The 15881-nt window shown below is 43.3% G+C and overlaps 2 protein-coding genes across 4 annotated transcripts in view; both read left to right on the plus strand.

Moving 5' to 3' along the window:
• Positions 1–1069: 1069 nt before the first annotated feature.
• LTV1 (LTV1 ribosome biogenesis factor) lies at positions 1070–14439 on the plus strand. The gene is made up of 11 exons (XM_084777007.1): positions 1070–1226; positions 1946–2077; positions 3517–3684; positions 7529–7616; positions 10094–10232; positions 10906–11158; positions 12034–12161; positions 12907–13046; positions 13340–13392; positions 13747–13947; positions 14053–14439. Exons 1-11 carry the CDS (start codon positions 1224–1226, stop codon positions 14161–14163), a joined length of 1416 nt encoding a protein of 471 aa, XP_084633133.1. The 5' UTR covers positions 1070–1223; the 3' UTR covers positions 14164–14439.
• Positions 14440–14572: 133 nt separating this feature from the next.
• The window catches only part of ZC2HC1B (zinc finger C2HC-type containing 1B), a 49162-nt gene continuing 47853 nt past the window's right edge, over positions 14573–15881 (plus strand). For all 3 annotated transcript variants that reach the window (XM_084777008.1, XM_084777010.1, XM_084777009.1), the window contains exon 1: positions 14573–15088. In XM_084777008.1, coding sequence (XP_084633134.1) covers positions 15061–15088 — 28 coding nt within the window. In that variant the 5' untranslated portion in view covers positions 14573–15060. The remainder of the gene's footprint in view (positions 15089–15881) is intronic.

Genomic DNA, 15881 nt, shown 5'->3' on the forward strand with positions numbered 1-15881 from the left:
TGCAGCTGTCCACAGAGCTGCCTGACTGTTCACAGTCATAGTGTTGGAAACAAGTGAGAGAAACTTATTGTAAATACTACCATTTTGGTTTTAGACTCCATTTAATCATAGGGAGGAACTAAGTTCAACGTCCCACCACGACCTACGGGAGCTGAGGACTTCCAAATAGATGGACAGTTTGTGTTGTAAGGAAACAGTTCTGAGTCCAGACATGCAGGGACAACTTGTAAGAAGACAGTTGTCTGAGTCCAGACGACTCAAGGACAACTTTGCCATCTAGTTGGCAGGGCCAAATTAAGTTCATGTTTGCAGGCCCAGGAACCTACCCCTGTCCTGATTGATGGAAACTCCTTTGCTCAACCCCTTATGTCAAAATATGATTGGACAATGCTACAGCCCACCCCACCCCCCTCCCTTTATGGTTTCATCCTTTAAATATGCTGCACACCGTCCCTTCAGGGTCATAGTTCAGCTCCTGAATCTGTTCTGCGGCCCTGATCAATCAGTATTGGCTTGATTACAATAAATTTTTGTCATCTACAAAACAAAAAACAGAAACAAACAAAACCACCTTGGTATTTTTAGTTTTCGTCTTAGAAGATAATCAACAGAGTTTCGGTATCTAGTTTATCTCATCAAATGCTCCTAAAACCAGTAGTCTTAGGGACTGTGTTAAAGGTATAGTTGGGGATTGTTCATTAAAAGATGTAAAATTAAGACCCTGATGATGTCTGAGTCTGCCTACTAGAGCTGGGCAACTGATTCCCCTGGTTCAAGAAGCCAAGGAAGTGGCTACCTCCCTTCCATGAACCTGCAGAGAGTTGGTCTTGTTTTGCTTTTTTTTTTCTGTTAGGAACAGGTAAGGAATATCTTCAATGATAATGTTTCATTCATCCTCAGGGCTTTGGAACAGGAAGTTGACCCTCAGGTAGAACTCAGGTTAGTTAGGCACCTCCCTTCAGGCACCAACTCCTGCTAGTAAAGCCCCGCCCACCCAGGCCCTTGCTAGTCCCGCCTCCCGGAAGTTCCCGCGAGCTTTCAGGAGACACCGGCTCACGCAACTTCCGGTTTCGGTCCTGCGGCGACTCGGTGATTGGTCCATTGCCACGCCATCGTGTGACGTGCTGTCCCGGACCTGTGTACCCACGTGTGGCTCTGCCGGGAGATACCGGTGATCTGCGGTTCGGTTTCCACGGTTCCGCAAAGGGAGTCCCTGCCCCATCATGGTGAGAAAGCCGCGGTGCTCCCGGCGGGAGCCGGCGGATTCCGGTTATGTCTGTGTTTGCCCCTCCCTGCGTCTGATAAAGGTCACTGGCTGCGCGGCGTGGTGCCCCGAGGCCGGTCACCTTCGTCACCCCCGGTGCACTTTGGAAGGAGAAGGGATAGTTTGTTTCCCTTTTGAAAAACTCCGGGAGTTGTACAGTTCTGACGGCTTGGATTAACTCAGTCCCCGGGACACAGAAGCTCCGCCCCCTGCTTCCGGGATCCTCATGGGACACTTAGTTGACATCTCGACTTACAAGTTGTCAGTGTCCTGGTTTTGTTTACTAGTTAGTAGATGAAACGCCTGTCGCCTCTACATTTTCTTGGGGCAGGCTCCTTGTCAAGTTGGTATAACTTTTCGGGGACCTTCCCAGAGCATGCATTATAAAGGCACTTTAGGCATTTTCGCTTCACCTTGTTTGATTTGTCTTCACTAAGGTCATTATCTTATTGATTTGCTTGCTGAGAACTGAGAGTTTGCCCGACTGCCCCACTGCCATATTCCCAGCTCCTCTGAACAGGTGTCTCAGAGTAGGTGCTCAGCTTCACAAGACAAGGACTATAGTCTGGCTTAGATGTGCAAATCTGACAAATCTGTTCAGCCTTCTTCACACACTGTGGTTGTGGGACTGTACACTGTGTGGGGGTTCTGTTTTATCGACCTTTCCTGATTATTTTGTAGCCTCACAGAAAGAAGAAGCCCTTTATAGAAAAGAAGAAAGCTCTGTCGTTTCACCTGGTCCACCGGAGCCAGCGAGATCCCTTAGCAGCAGATGAAACTGCACCCCAGAGAGTTCTGTTGCCTACACAGAAGGTAGGCCCTGCCCTGTAACCACTAACTTTTTAGATGGATGGTAGTTTTCTAGTCCTGAAAATGGAACCCAGGAGGGTTACACATGCCCAGCAAGCGCTCTACCCTTGAACTCTACCCTCAGATTTTTATAATGAGCTGATACTCTCAGAAACTGGTCTCTAGCGAATGAGCTGTGACTGGCTTTCCAATTGTTTGATGTTGTGTATTTTTTGATTGACAGCATAAAGCATCTTTGAGATTATTAAAGAGATCTTACAGAACATTAGTAAAGTTCACTAGACCACACCCTACAGTGCTGTGTAGTGTTATTTACGTTGGCCATATGCTCAGTGTCTGCTGTCCCTTGGGTTCTGCCATGTTACAATAGCCTTTGGTTTGTATTTTTGCCTCCTAGTCACTCATGAAATACAAAACATCTAAGCTTATGAATTAGCTTTGGGAATCCTAAGGGAGCCCTGAGAAGGGTGGTTTATGTTACCATATACTTGTTGAAGATGGATAATTTAAAACTACTGGGGGATGCTGGAAACACAGCTCGGTGCTGACTCGCTGCCCTTGAGAGCCCATGTGTAGTTCCCAGCGCCCATGTGTGGGTTCACAACCGTCCGTAACAGCCGTTCGAGGGGGATCAGGCACCCTCTTTTGTTCTCCACGTATACCAGGCACACATACACATGTAGTCCAGATACTCATTAAAAAACTAAAACTTAAAAAATGTTTTAAGTTTTGAGGGCAATGGCCTTTGTTTAACTTTCATTAAAGCCGCTCTTTATACCACTGAAAAGCTTTCTTTGCTTATAAATACAAGAAACTATATTTACTGTCAAAGTCCTCAAATCTTTTCTTCTAACCCTCCAACTACATTTTTTTTAAAAGATTTTATTTATTTATTTTATGTATGCGTGCTCTACCTGCGTGTACTGCACACCAGAAGAGGGCAAAGTATTCCAGTATAGATGGTGGGAGCCACCATGTGGGTGCTGGGAATTGAACTCAGGACCTCTGGAAGAACAGACAGTACTTTTGTCCTCTGAGCCATCTCTCCAGCCCCCAACCTCATTTTTGAGTGTGGGTTACATATATTTCTCACCTGGAGTTGTTATACAGAGTCGTCTAGTTGAAAGAGTTGTTCTCATTCTTGTTGTGTATGTGTGTGCTCGTGTTTTACGTTGTCTTTGACACAAGGTCTTGCTGCTTTTTCTGGGCTTGTCTTACATTCCGGGGTTCAAGTGGTCTGCCTGAGCCTGGCTTGTTTTCCCTTCATTCTAATTTTATGTGGCGCTCTGGTTTGGACATGCAGTAGTTTTGGTATTTTGTTGAGAATGAGTGATTCCTGTCAGCCAGTGTCCATGGACCATTTCCCGCCTGGAAGTCCTGCTTTCTCTAAGGACCCTGGTCTTATCCACGGCGGAGTAGCTGATTCCATCTTGTTATCCAAGGTAAATACTGAGGAGAGACGGGCGGAGCAGAGGAAGTACGGCGTCTTCTTCGATGATGATTATGACTACCTGCAGCACCTGAAGGAGCCGTCTGGGCCTGCGGAGCTCGTTCCCAGCACCGCCTTCAGCACGCACAGCTGTGACGATAAAGAAGCCTCGGTGTTTCCAGTAAGCTCTCCCGGCCCTTTAAGTGTACAACCTTGCAGCAGTGAGGAAAGGCGCCTCGTTTTTAAGTCGGTCATGTTGGAGTAGTAAATGGTGTCAGTATGATGAACAGAGAGTCGCTGTCTAAAATTATATAGATATATATTTATATATCTGCAGCGCCAGGAAGTCGTAGGCCAGCTCTCTGGTAGCTGGTGTCAAGGTTCAGAACTTTGAGTTGTGTCAGGCAGCATTTTCCATAGAAGAGAACAGGACATTCTGTATTCTAGCCTTGTTTCGTGACCGTCAACTGTTTTAGGTGTGACATTTGTGGATCTTGAATACTTTGGTGAAAACTGCAAGGTAACCATCGTGAATGGGTTGTAATAAAGCTACTGTTAGTCTTCTCAGCAAAAGTACAGGCTGCTGCATTGTACTTAACCCTTTCAGTGCAGGCAGGCACCGTTATATGTGCCCAGTGCTGCTCGTGGGAGTCCCAGTTAGGCCTGTTTATGTTGAGGATGCCTCCTTTGCATGCTGGTTTGTCTTTTTATTCTATCGCCTGGTACTTTAAAAAGGAAAAGACATTCATTGGGATTTTCAGTGAAAGAAGAGCGATGGCAAGATGTCTTCTGAGGAGACGTATGATCTTATGTCTCCCTGGGCAATGGTCACTGCTAAGGAGATGACAGATAGGTTTCAGAGTATGGTCCTAAAGACAGAGGCGACAACTGCAACTCTCTGTTCATTCTCTTGTCAGGGCGCACATGGCACACCACCTCTGTACCACAGATCCAGCTTCTCGTCTCCCTCCTCCAGCAGGGTACTTAGTGCCTCTTTTATGCCCCATGGGGGAGATGACGGTCTCCTGCTGTCTCTTTTCTAGGAAGGAAAGTTTTAGTAAAGTCATAGCAGTGTTGAGTGTGAGTTCTACAGAGCAGAGAAAGGCTAGGTTTTAATCTTTAATTCATTTTGGGTAAGAAGAATCACTATTTCTTTTAACAGAATAAAGCTATTAAATGGACAATTCATTTGTGTTTATACGGACAAGTAAAATTTAAAAACAAATGCGTCATTTGGTATGCATACATGAAGATGTCGTTGGAACACCATACATGGTAACCTAGAAGTGGCTTAGGTGCCTCTGCTTTTGCTTCATAAAAATGTGGCTTAACGCCCTTGTTAGGTTTGACTTTATCGGAGGATTGGGTGCAGCAGAGGCACAGAGTATAGTGCAGTGCAGAGGGTAGCAGAGATGGGACTGCTTGGGCTTGCCTTGATTTTCACATGACAGTGTAGTCACTGCTGTAAGAGAAGAGCTGAAAACCTCACAGCTATTAAAATAAGCATGTCTGCCTGGAAGGAAAGTGATCATTATTGGAACTCTCATTTATCTGATTGACTATGTTTCAAGACTTGAAAAAAAAATCCTATAAGTAAACTTATTAAATCCCGCTTTAGTCTTAGAATTTTAAGAAGAATCTTACACTTTTAAAGTGTGTGTGTGTGTGTATTGATATGTATATATGTATGTGTATATATGTGTATATATATACACACATACACACACATACATACACATTTGTTGTTGTTGATTAGGACAAACTATTGGATATTCTCTGTTCAAAGTAACAAAAATCTCAATTCAGACTTGCTTTAAAAATAATAAATGGTTGTTGTGGTGGTGCATGCCTTTAATCCCATGATCTAGGAGGCAAAGGCAAGAGGATCTCTGAGTTCAAGGCCAGTCTAGTCTACATACTGAGTTCCTAGCCAGCAAGGCTACATAGTAAGACCTTGCTTTAAGTAAATATATACAGATAGCTCTTCTTGCTTATTTCTCCTGTATGTAGGGATTTCAAGCTTGTACCATCATGATTGGTTATCGGTCTTAAATTATTAGGGCAGGGTTTCTGGGTAAGGGCTCTTGTCGAACTGACAACCTAAACTCAATTCCCAGTTCTCCATATAAAGGTGGAGAGAGCAGCTCCATAAAGTTGTCTCTGAGCTACACAGATGCCACAGTGGTGGTGATGATGATGGTAGAATGTAAATAACAAGGGTCCACAGAATTGCAGCTGTGAGCCTTTGTGTCCTTGTGCTAGAAGCAAGCTTCCATTCATCTTCCCTCAGGCAGAGTCTTTATGTGCACCCCAGGCCAACCTGGAGCTCTGACTCTTCCTACCTCAAGTTTCCCAGAGCTGCAAATCCAGTCTTGCACCACTGTGCTCTGTTTATGGACCAGTGAGGGCATCTGTCTTGATGTCATTGCTGCTGCTGGACTCAGGGTAGGGTGGGTGAGCTGAGAGGCGCACATAGACATAGCATTTGTGTTCACCCTCACATACTAAGTGATGGAGGAGGAGAAAATAAAGCTAAATGGGTTAGTCAGAGTATGTACGTGTGTTAAGTAGATTGCATAGTGTAAAGATGGAGGAGCTAAAGGTTTACCCAGAAGGAAATTCTAGGAACAGCTTTATACAGGAGGAAATGAACTAAGCTGACCACCAGATGTAACTACCTGGGAAGAGCATTTCAATCAGGAACAGACTAAGGTATGTTTTGGATCATAGGGACAGGCTTATGCATGCTCACTAAATTATATTGAATTACTACATGACAGTGAGGAACTGGGCTAGAGTCCTACGCTCTTTTGCCAAGTAACAAACATTTGGATACCTAGAGTAGTCTCAAGAAGTCAGGACCTGTTCAAAGTTCAGGCAGGTCACATCTGGCAGAGATAAGGTTGAATTAGGAATTGACTGATGGAGCAGCTTTAGTGACTTGGTTAACTACACATGGGATGTTACCCAATGGAAAGGAGTAAAAACATGGTGTGCCAGAGTTCAGAGGGATGTAGGGGCAGAGATTCTTAGACATCCATTGGAGTTAAGACAACTGGTTCCAAGCGAGGCTGTTGCCACCACCAGACCGTGGGATGTTATCACTAGTGTAAGAAGGGAAAATGCATTATTTTGGGGGCTCTAGGCAGGTAGAGTTGTAAAATGAGGATTAAATCCTGGGTCCTCTTAATGACTGATTTCAGGCATGTAGCCTTTCAACTTTTGAGCTTCTTCCCCCGCCGTGAAATGTCTATCTAACAGGAATAGTGATGAGGATGCTGTGAAATATTTAAAAGGCCCCTGGTAGGGTTGTGGTAGAGTGTTGAGAATGTGTGCTGGCACACAGGGAAGAAGTCCAAGGATGCAGTGGTAACAGCTTCCTGACACTGGCAGCAAATCACCACAAACAGTGATTTACAGCAGACATTTATTCTCTCAGGTCTAGAGGCCAGAAGTCTGAAACCAAGGTCTTGGAAGGCTCACTTTCCTTCTTGGGCACTCAAGAAGATTGTGTCACTCATATAACTCGTAACTTCCAAACCCTGCCAGTAGTCTAACATCAGAGTCCTGGCCCCGTGGATGCCTCATTCAAGACTGTCCGTCTTCACATCTCATTCTCCCCTTCCTGTGAGGGCAAACCACTGCACTCATGTTCAGGAGCGAGAGAGTACATATGGTTGCAGCCTTGTTGACAGTAGATCTTAGTAAGTAAGTATAGAGCGTGAGAGACTCACAGTTGACTGGCCTTAATGCAGACCACTTCCAGCTTGTTACTGCAGTAGTCCATGCATGAGAACAGAACACTGACCACCTGTCAGGCCCATCTGGTCTCAACATTAATGTTTCGGGGTGATGTGTACATTGGGTTATTTCACGGGGAATAAGGCACAGCAAACCCTATTTCAAGTATGGTAACAGCCTGAGGCTGGCTGAGTGGATATGAATTTTGAAAGCATACTTTTCAATCCAGTTCAGTGACTAGACAGTGTTTTCTACATAATCCTAACAACTAATTTCTTTTCAAGAGCACTGCAATTAAGTTGCCTTCATCAGTGTTTGCATCAGAGTTTGAGGAAGATGTTGGATTGTTAAACAAAGCAGCTCCAGTTTCAGGTGAGTTTTAACTTTTTTTTTTTCAACACTCATTTTATTATTTGAAAAGTTCATATATGTGTACTATATTTACATGATTCCCCTTCCCCATAATCTCTTCTGCATCCCCTACTCCCTTTCAACTTCACGACTGTTCATTCTTTAATTATTGTTACATATACATGTATGTATAAATACAGCCTGCTGGGTCCATTTAATGTTGTGCGTTGTGTGTTTAGGGGTGATCACCTGGGCTTGGATAACCTATGGAAGGTTGTTCCTGAGAGGTTCTCCCTCTCAGCAGCATCTTGATCTAGGGGTGGAGCCTTGTGAGATTCCTCCATCCCCATCACACTGGGAGGTCGCCTGGTATTATTTGTGTGGGTCTTATTTAGGTGAGGATATGATTCAAGATTCCATGGATGCAACTACTGTTGTACAGAAAACACTACCTTGTAACAGGCACCTTGGACCTCTGGCTCTTAAAATCTTTCCGATCCCCTTCCTTGCTGTTTCTTGGGCCTTAGGTGTTATGGGTTGTAAACCTAGCACATGGGTCTGGACAACTAGACCCACAGTCAGTTGTCTGCGTTTTGACTAGTTGTGGCTTTCTGTGCTGGTCTCTTGTCTACCGCAGTGAGAGAGGCATCTCTGCATGTACGAATGAGTATTTAGAGTGCACTTGGGATGTGACTGACGCAGGAATGCTGCAGATGGAGATTTTCCTCTAGGGCCCATGACCTCCCAACTCCTCGGTAGTTGGCTAAGTTTACAGTACCAGGCATGAATTTTCTCCTGTTTAAGTTGTCTAAAGTCTAACTGGGTGACTGTTGGCTACTCCAAAAATACAAGTACCACTGCTGTATCCTTGGGATATCTTGCTGTGCTGGTCATTGTTGAGGCTGTAGTTCATAGGTGGCTCATCCATTAAAGGCTAATGCTCACAGCGCCCCGCCCCCCAAAAAAAATCTAACTTCTTTCAGTTTTCATTTGAGTTTATTTGTGTTAATGCAAAAAGAAACACAGTGATACAGAATTTTCCCATCTACAATGAAGAGTTGAAACAATTGAGAGAATTCTAGAATTTGGATAATAGAACATAAAGAGGAAGTGAGTGTGGCCAGCAGGAGTTTGTATTGTGCATCCGCTTCTTAGGTTTTTATAGGTCTCGTTGGAGAAGACTGGAAATCCAGAAAGGGAAGTTCACGTGCTCTTTTATGAAGATAACTTGTTATCGTTATTCCTTTAATTTTAAACAATAGCATGTAACTATTTGGAAGAAATCCAAATTTGGAAGTATTTTGTGGTTCGCTCAAGATAAACTGAAGGTATTATTTTTAAAGAAAACTTTCAATACCACCATTGTAGTAGTTTAAAACAAAGGTCCACAGAAGCAGTATTTCATATTTTTTCCTAAGTTAATACTTGCCTTTCTAATATTCTTTCATTAGTTTATTCTATAGAGTGGCCATTGTAGAGTCTTGAATTAAACCAAAGTAAAGCATCTTCTCTAACTCAGAGAATTTCTGTCTGTTAGAAAGATACGAAGTGAGATACTACAGTCGTGGCACAGGAGAATGAATGTAAGGGGCACCAGCGCTGGCCTTGGGAGGCTGGGCAAAGCTTCTAAGAAAGTAGCAAAGTTCACTTGTGGCATTTGTGGTTGTTCTGCACAGTAGCTGCACCCCTGAACCCAGCTGCTTTCTGAAGTAGAAGGCAGGTGGCAGGAGGAGGGGGATGCTGGGGAAAAGAAAGTGTTCAGACAGAAGACTAACTACATGCAAAACCCAGAGAATGTAAATACCGAACACTGTATACACTTTAGCATGCCAGGAGGCCATGAAGGATGAATAAAAATGCATCTGGAGAAGTAGGCAGGGGTGGCCTAGCAGGCCTTATTGGCAGGCATGTCAAATGAAAAGTTTGAACTTTAAAACATTTTCCTGAGTTCATTTTATTAAATAGAATTATATATCTAAAGAAACCAGCTGGGATTCATTAAAATTTGTAACCGAAGTTTGTGAACATGTAAAAGTCACCAAATATTTATCTCTAATAAATGGGTTCTTTAAATCCATTCTAATAAATGGATTCTTCCTGCAGGTGAAAATTTAGGAATTTTGCTAAGAAGATAGAGTTTAATGGTATAGATTTACAATGGAAGTGACTTTACTAGAAAATATTGAAGAATGGATTCTTTTTTATTCTATCTATCTAAACTGGACTTAATTTTTAAATCTTCTATCTGCAGTACATAAATAGATCAGATTATATAAAGTAAATGGACTGTTTTCTTGGTGTCCCCCACGCTCCCTGGTAGGGTGCAGGAGACCTGGGGATTTCTATTTTGTTTTGTTTGGTTTTTTTGGTTTGGTTTGTTTGCAGCAGTGTAGCTCAGGATGGTGTCCAACTCACAGTAAAGCTGAGGTTGAACTTGAACTCCTAAATGCTGAGATTTTAAAGATACAGGTTTTGCTCAGTTTCTCTTTTCCTTTTAGGACCTCGACTGGATTTTGATCCTGACATTGTTGCTGCTCTTGATGATGATTTTGACTTTGACGACCCAGAAAACCTCCTTGAAGATGACTTCATCCTTCAGGCCAACAAGCCAGTGGGAGAAGATGGGATGGATGTGCCGTATGTGTGGGGCTTCTCTAGTGGGAGGGTAACCACGCTTCGGTAGGAAGACAGTTCTAAGAATGTGTAGTCCAAGGTGTCTGTATTAGAGCGGAAAACAGTTACAGTTGAGACATACTATCAGTAACTGGAGCTCAAATCCCAGGATCCTGATGGCTGGGTGCTTTTCCTGCCGTGCCAGATGAGTCTAGAGCACCTCCAGTCCAGCTCCCTCCAGAGCCACCCGGCAGTAGCTCCCAGTTCTGTATAAAGTCACTTTGTTCAGTTGGTTTTGTTTTGTTTTTCTTTTTAAAATTTTTTTTATTTAAGTAATTTATTCAGATTACATCTCAGTTGTTATCCCCTCACTTGTATCTTCCCGTTCCCACTTCCTCCCTTTCATCCTATTCCCCTCCCCTAGGTCTGTTGGTTTTTTCTTTTTCTTTCTTTTTTTTTTTCTTTCTTTTCTTTTCTCTCTCTCTCTCTCTCTTTTTTTTTCCCCTTAGACAGAGTTTCTCTGTGTAGCCTTGGCTTCCTTTGACTCGATTTGTAGACCAGTCTGGCCTCAAATTCACAGCAGTCCACCTGCCTCTGCCTCCCGAGTACTGGGATTAAAGGCGTGCGCCACCACCGCCCAGCCTTATGTTGGTTTTTGAAGTTCTCTTGACCGGTGGTTATGACCTGTTGGCTTTAGGGAATCTGAGAGTGAAGATGGCAACGAGTGGGAAGATGTGGACGATGAGGATGGGAGCGATGATGACTGTAGCTCTGCAGGCCGACTGTCAGGTGGAGGTGATGGATCCGCCCCTGGTTCACCTCAGGAAACCATCAGAAAACACCTATTTTGGGAAGAGGAAACAAAAAGCCGTTTCACAGAGTATTCCATGACATCCTCAGTCATGAGGAGAAATGAACAGCTGACTCTGCATGATGAGAGGTTTGAGAAGGTGAGGTCCCTGAGAAATGGCACTGAGCACTCTCTCCATGCAAAAGAGAGACTAGAGCCAGGCATGGTGGCGCATGTCTGTAATCCCAGCACTTGGGCAGCAGCAGCAGGCAATTTCTGAGTTCAAAGACAGCCTGGTCTACAAAGTGAGTCTAGGACAGCCAAGGCTACACAGAGAAACCCTGTCTCAAAAAACCAGAGAGAGAGACTGGAACCATTAACTGTGTATTGCATTAACATAGATCAAGCCACGCCCTGGGCAAGACGGAACCTATTTGGTCCCAAAAGTTGACTGATCTAATATACTGGCATCTTTTTCTGGGGTTTTGATATTCCAATTTTGCATCTGACCCTAATCTATAAAATTTCCTAAGAGTTGGCTGGCCTAGCATAAACAAAATTCCACTTTTGTTTGTTTGTTGGTTGGTTTTTCAAATATAACTAACACTAAAAACAAAAGAAGTAGCAGAGTGTGAGATACGTGTAAAACTTGAAGTACACCAGATCTGGCTCCTCTGTGGCAGGCCAGCTCCTGGTTTACAGTACTGTGTGGATATTCACGTGGCTGCTCTTCACCCATTCTGTCCTTCTCACAGCATCTCTAATGTGCTTACTTATGTACATTACCTATATGTTTGTATTGAGTTAGGATAAGATTTCTCCACAGGCAAAAATTCTCAAATGTATATCTTCTCTGCATTGCCAGTGGTGCTTCCTCTCTGCTGACACAGCAGTGATAGTTTTGAGCTTTAGTAGTGCTGAAAGACTACGTAGGAGTAAAGTTAGCCTAAATAAAAATCATAAATAGTTGTGGTTTGCTTTTCATGGCATCTTTTTTGTTTTGTTTTTTGTTTGTTTGTTTGTTTTTAATTCAAGTTTTATGAACAATATGACGACGATGAAATCGGAGCTCTGGATAATGCGGAATTGGAAGGTTCCATTCAAGTGGACAGCAGTCGGTTGCAGGAAGTTTTGAATGACTACTATAAGGAGAAGGCAGAGAAGTATGCAGCTGTCCCCTCCTTAGCTGCTCTGTTTTTCTACTTTCAAATGACTGTTGCTGGAGAAGGGTCCACATAGTCAGAGTCTATACTAACTGACCTAAGATCACGATACAATAGCGGAAGGTGTGGTGGGAGATAAAGCAGGAAGAGATGTTGGAGTTGGAAAGTAATAATAGTGTTTCTAGCCTCAGGCTGACGAATCGTAACTTGAAAAGTGTCTGTTTTCTTCTTTTTTCTCAAGTGGTGGGACTTCCAAGAAGTAAATAGTTATGGCTAATAGATAAGCTTTTCCCCAGTTGATCAGCAGAGCTCACCAGTGAAGTATTTGCTCAGTCAGCTTCTGCGTCAAAGTGACTCTCATCTGAGAGACGCTGCTGGGGTATTACAGTCTGCTAACAGGTCCTGTTCCACGAGACGCTGTGGCATGCAGTTTCCACATTACAGAAGGGGCCATAGGCCTCAAGGGAATTCTGCGCATACTTTGGAGAGATAGAGGAGCAGCTGGTGTTCATCTTAGGGAGCCTGCCATCTTGTACAGATGCAGCTAGACTTGACGTGCCTATCAGCAGAGTGAATTCGCAAAACCCCTGGACGGGTGGGGCGGGGCTAGGTATAGAGACATGGGTCAGGAATGTGACAGGCACCAGGGTAGGATTTGAAATTGCCCTTGTCACTAGCTGTTTAGTGACATGGAATTTAATGTTCTCTTTATCCTGTTTTCAATTTATAAAATGCACCAAAAAAGTTGTGTAAAATTGAATACTCTTGAGCCTTTTGAGGATCAAGATCTGCCAGCGAGTGAGCGTGATGAGTCCGAAAAGGAAGAGATAATTACTGTGGTTCTTCAGGAAGCCAAAGAGAAGTGGGATTGCGAGTCCATTTGCAGTAAGTATCTTATTGTCCACTCAGCTGCCAAGAGTAAGAAAGTCATTTGAAGTGGTTGTGGGAAAGTAGATATGTTGTAGTAGAAGTTAAACTTTGAGGAAATTTGTGAGAAAGACTTAGAATGTGAGTGTCCAGTTACTACAGAGTTATAAATAATTTCAAAATGGTTTTCAGAGAGACCCTAATGTGATTTTATCCTATGAAAACACCAAGCCTGGGAACATAGTAAGAACTGTAGGTGATTCTGATGAACTTACAGTGGACTTAAGTGACATATGATCTTCCTTTTCAAGGTACATACTCCAATTTATACAACCATCCACAGCTTATCAAATATGAACCAAAGGTAAGTGTTGCCATCCTGGGGCTACCATTTTCAGGGATGGGGAGGTGGCTCAACAGTTAAGGTCACTTCCTGCTCTTTCAGAGGACCCAGCTAGGTTCACAGCATACACATCTATGGTAACTCCAGCTCCTGAGGCTGACTCCTTCTTCTGGCTTCCAGAGGCACCCATACATATGGCATACATCCATGCAAATACACACACACACACAAATAAGAGTTTATCTTTAATGCCCTTTCTCACCGTAACTGTCCCTTTGTGGCTAGCGCTGTGATTAGGAAAAGCGTCAACAGTGCATCGTTAGTGAGCTAAATAGGAATGGGAAATAATCTAGTGCTGTTTTATCTTTGTTGCAGCCCAAACAAATCCACCTGTCTTCTAAAACGGGAATACCTCTCAATGTCTTACCGAAGAAAGGCCTCACGGCAAAGCAGGTTGAACGGATGCAGATGATCAATGGCAGTGATCTACCCAAGGTGTCCACCCAGCCACGTTCCAAAAATGAAAGCAAAGAGGATAAAAGAGCAAGAAAACAAGCCATAAAAGAGGAGCGGAAGGTAACAGTGCTGTTGGGAGGGTGTGGCAAAGGTTTTCTTTTGTGACTCGGTCTGTCCATATAAACGTTATGAACATGTAAGTAACGTGAAGATCCTCTTGTACAGGAACGCAGAGTGGAGAAGAAAGCTAACAAACTAGCATTCAAACTGGAGAAAAGAAGGCAAGAAAAGGAGCTGCTGAACTTGAAGAAAAACATTGAGGGTCTAAAGCTGTAGTTATGGGACATTTGGTGTACGTTGTGTTCCGTTTCAGTGGTCTTTATTACGCTCCATAATTAATCAGGATCTCAAGAGCGGTAAACTTGTCGCTGCCATTTTTATATGCAAATAGCTGAGAGAAATAGTGTTTGTATTCTTATACAAGTGAGGTTCTCTTGTCAGCTATCTTGTAAATACTGTAATGTTGTAAGTTTAATATTATAAGCTTATATTTCCTCTGAAATAAATGACTTCATGAGTGTTTGGATAAATTAAAGGAAAATGTCTTCAGAACATGGACGGAATCGGTGTGCTCATTTAGTTGTATGGTTGTCAGGCTTGTTCCTTGCAGATGTTCTCAGATATTGCTTTGAAACCTCTCCACGCCTTCTCGGGAATTACATGGTTTAATTTGCCGACTGTAGAGAAGGGATCTGGTTAGGCTCAGTTGTGAAATGCTGAGCTCGTTCTCAGTGGTGAGAAGAGTGTCCCTGAGAAGATTCCACGGCAAGAAGCTGATTTTCCCGTGTACGCAAAACGACCCTGTCGAAAGGACTGGAGATGATCGCTGCAGTTGTGCCTGCCATTTCCTGCCCTGAGACCAGATGGCTTTTCCCTGTGGGATTTAGGAACAGCATAGCTGGAGCAATCAGGAATTCTTACTTCACTGTAACCTAGAAAGTTTCTCTTTCCAACATTGTTTAATGTTTGGAACCATCCATGGCTTATTAAAACACACTCAAAAGGTCCCAGGTTTTGATGAGATGTTCTTGTTTTGACATCTAGAGACTGATCCAAGGCTTAGGCAATGACTCCATCATAATGTTCATTATTTGGTAAACTGTGACTTCTTACTGACCTTTGCTCCCTTGCCCCTGGCCAGTGTGGACACTGTTGGTCAGAGTGAGGAACAAAATGGCTGAGGCACAGCCACTTGTGGCAGGTGAGCTACACTTGATGGCTAGATTTTTAGAAGTGTCATCACCTGTAAGCTTACTATCTTTTCAAAGGTGATACGGGATTATCTTGTTCTGAGTTTTATTCATTGAAATCTAAATTATTGGGTTTTTGTTTTTGTTTTTTGGCTGTATTTCTTTTAGAGTTCTGAACAACAGTAACAATTCTATTCTGTTAACACTTAACAACCAAAACAACAACAACAACAGCAAAAGGTCTATGCTTTGTCATTAGGAAAGGGTAGGATGCTGGGTGTTTGCTCTAGGCCACCCTGCAGCAGCAGAGTTGGTTGCTGTCTTATGTGAAACTGGGAATGTACATCCTCAATGGGTTATCATGTTGAGTCCTGGGCACAGGATGTTGCTGTGCCCGGTCCTATTAAAATTAGTCTATTTTGCAAATAAGAGCATACAACTCAGGTCCAAGTCTTGAGAAGCATCTTACTACAGAGGCTGATTCATTTAGCTTACAGATTGTAATTCTATTTGGGCGAACAATTTTGTAGGGGCTTGAATGAATTTCCCTAAGGTTGTATTCTCCCTACAGACAACAGACTTGCAATCACACATAAACTCAAATACTCAAGTTTTTAGTCCTCCATAAAGTGCTGAGAACTGACCGCTGTGTCAGCTCTGTGCTAAACATTAAGAGCTCACAGAGATAAGAGGGATTTTGCCTTCAAGAACTCAGTTCAGCTGCGCAGACAAGTGCTGATGCTGACACTGATAAGCACCACTCTTGTTGAGGACCTGGGTACTCTGTTCTTCAGATAAGCCTTC

The sequence above is a fragment of the Acomys minous genome (genome assembly GCF_964271855.1).
Source record: "Acomys minous genome assembly, chromosome: 3".
In the NCBI taxonomy this organism is placed as follows: Eukaryota; Metazoa; Chordata; class Mammalia; order Rodentia; family Muridae; genus Acomys; species Acomys minous.

Coding starts and splice junctions, on each gene's coding strand:
- LTV1 (XM_084777007.1), top strand. Junction 7,617..10,093: donor CAAAGCAGCTCCAGTTTCAG/GTGAGTTTTAAC, acceptor TTTTCCTTTTAG/GACCTCGACTGGATTTTGAT. Junction 10,233..10,905: donor GAAGATGGGATGGATGTGCC/GTATGTGTGGGG, acceptor TGTTGGCTTTAG/GGAATCTGAGAGTGAAGATG.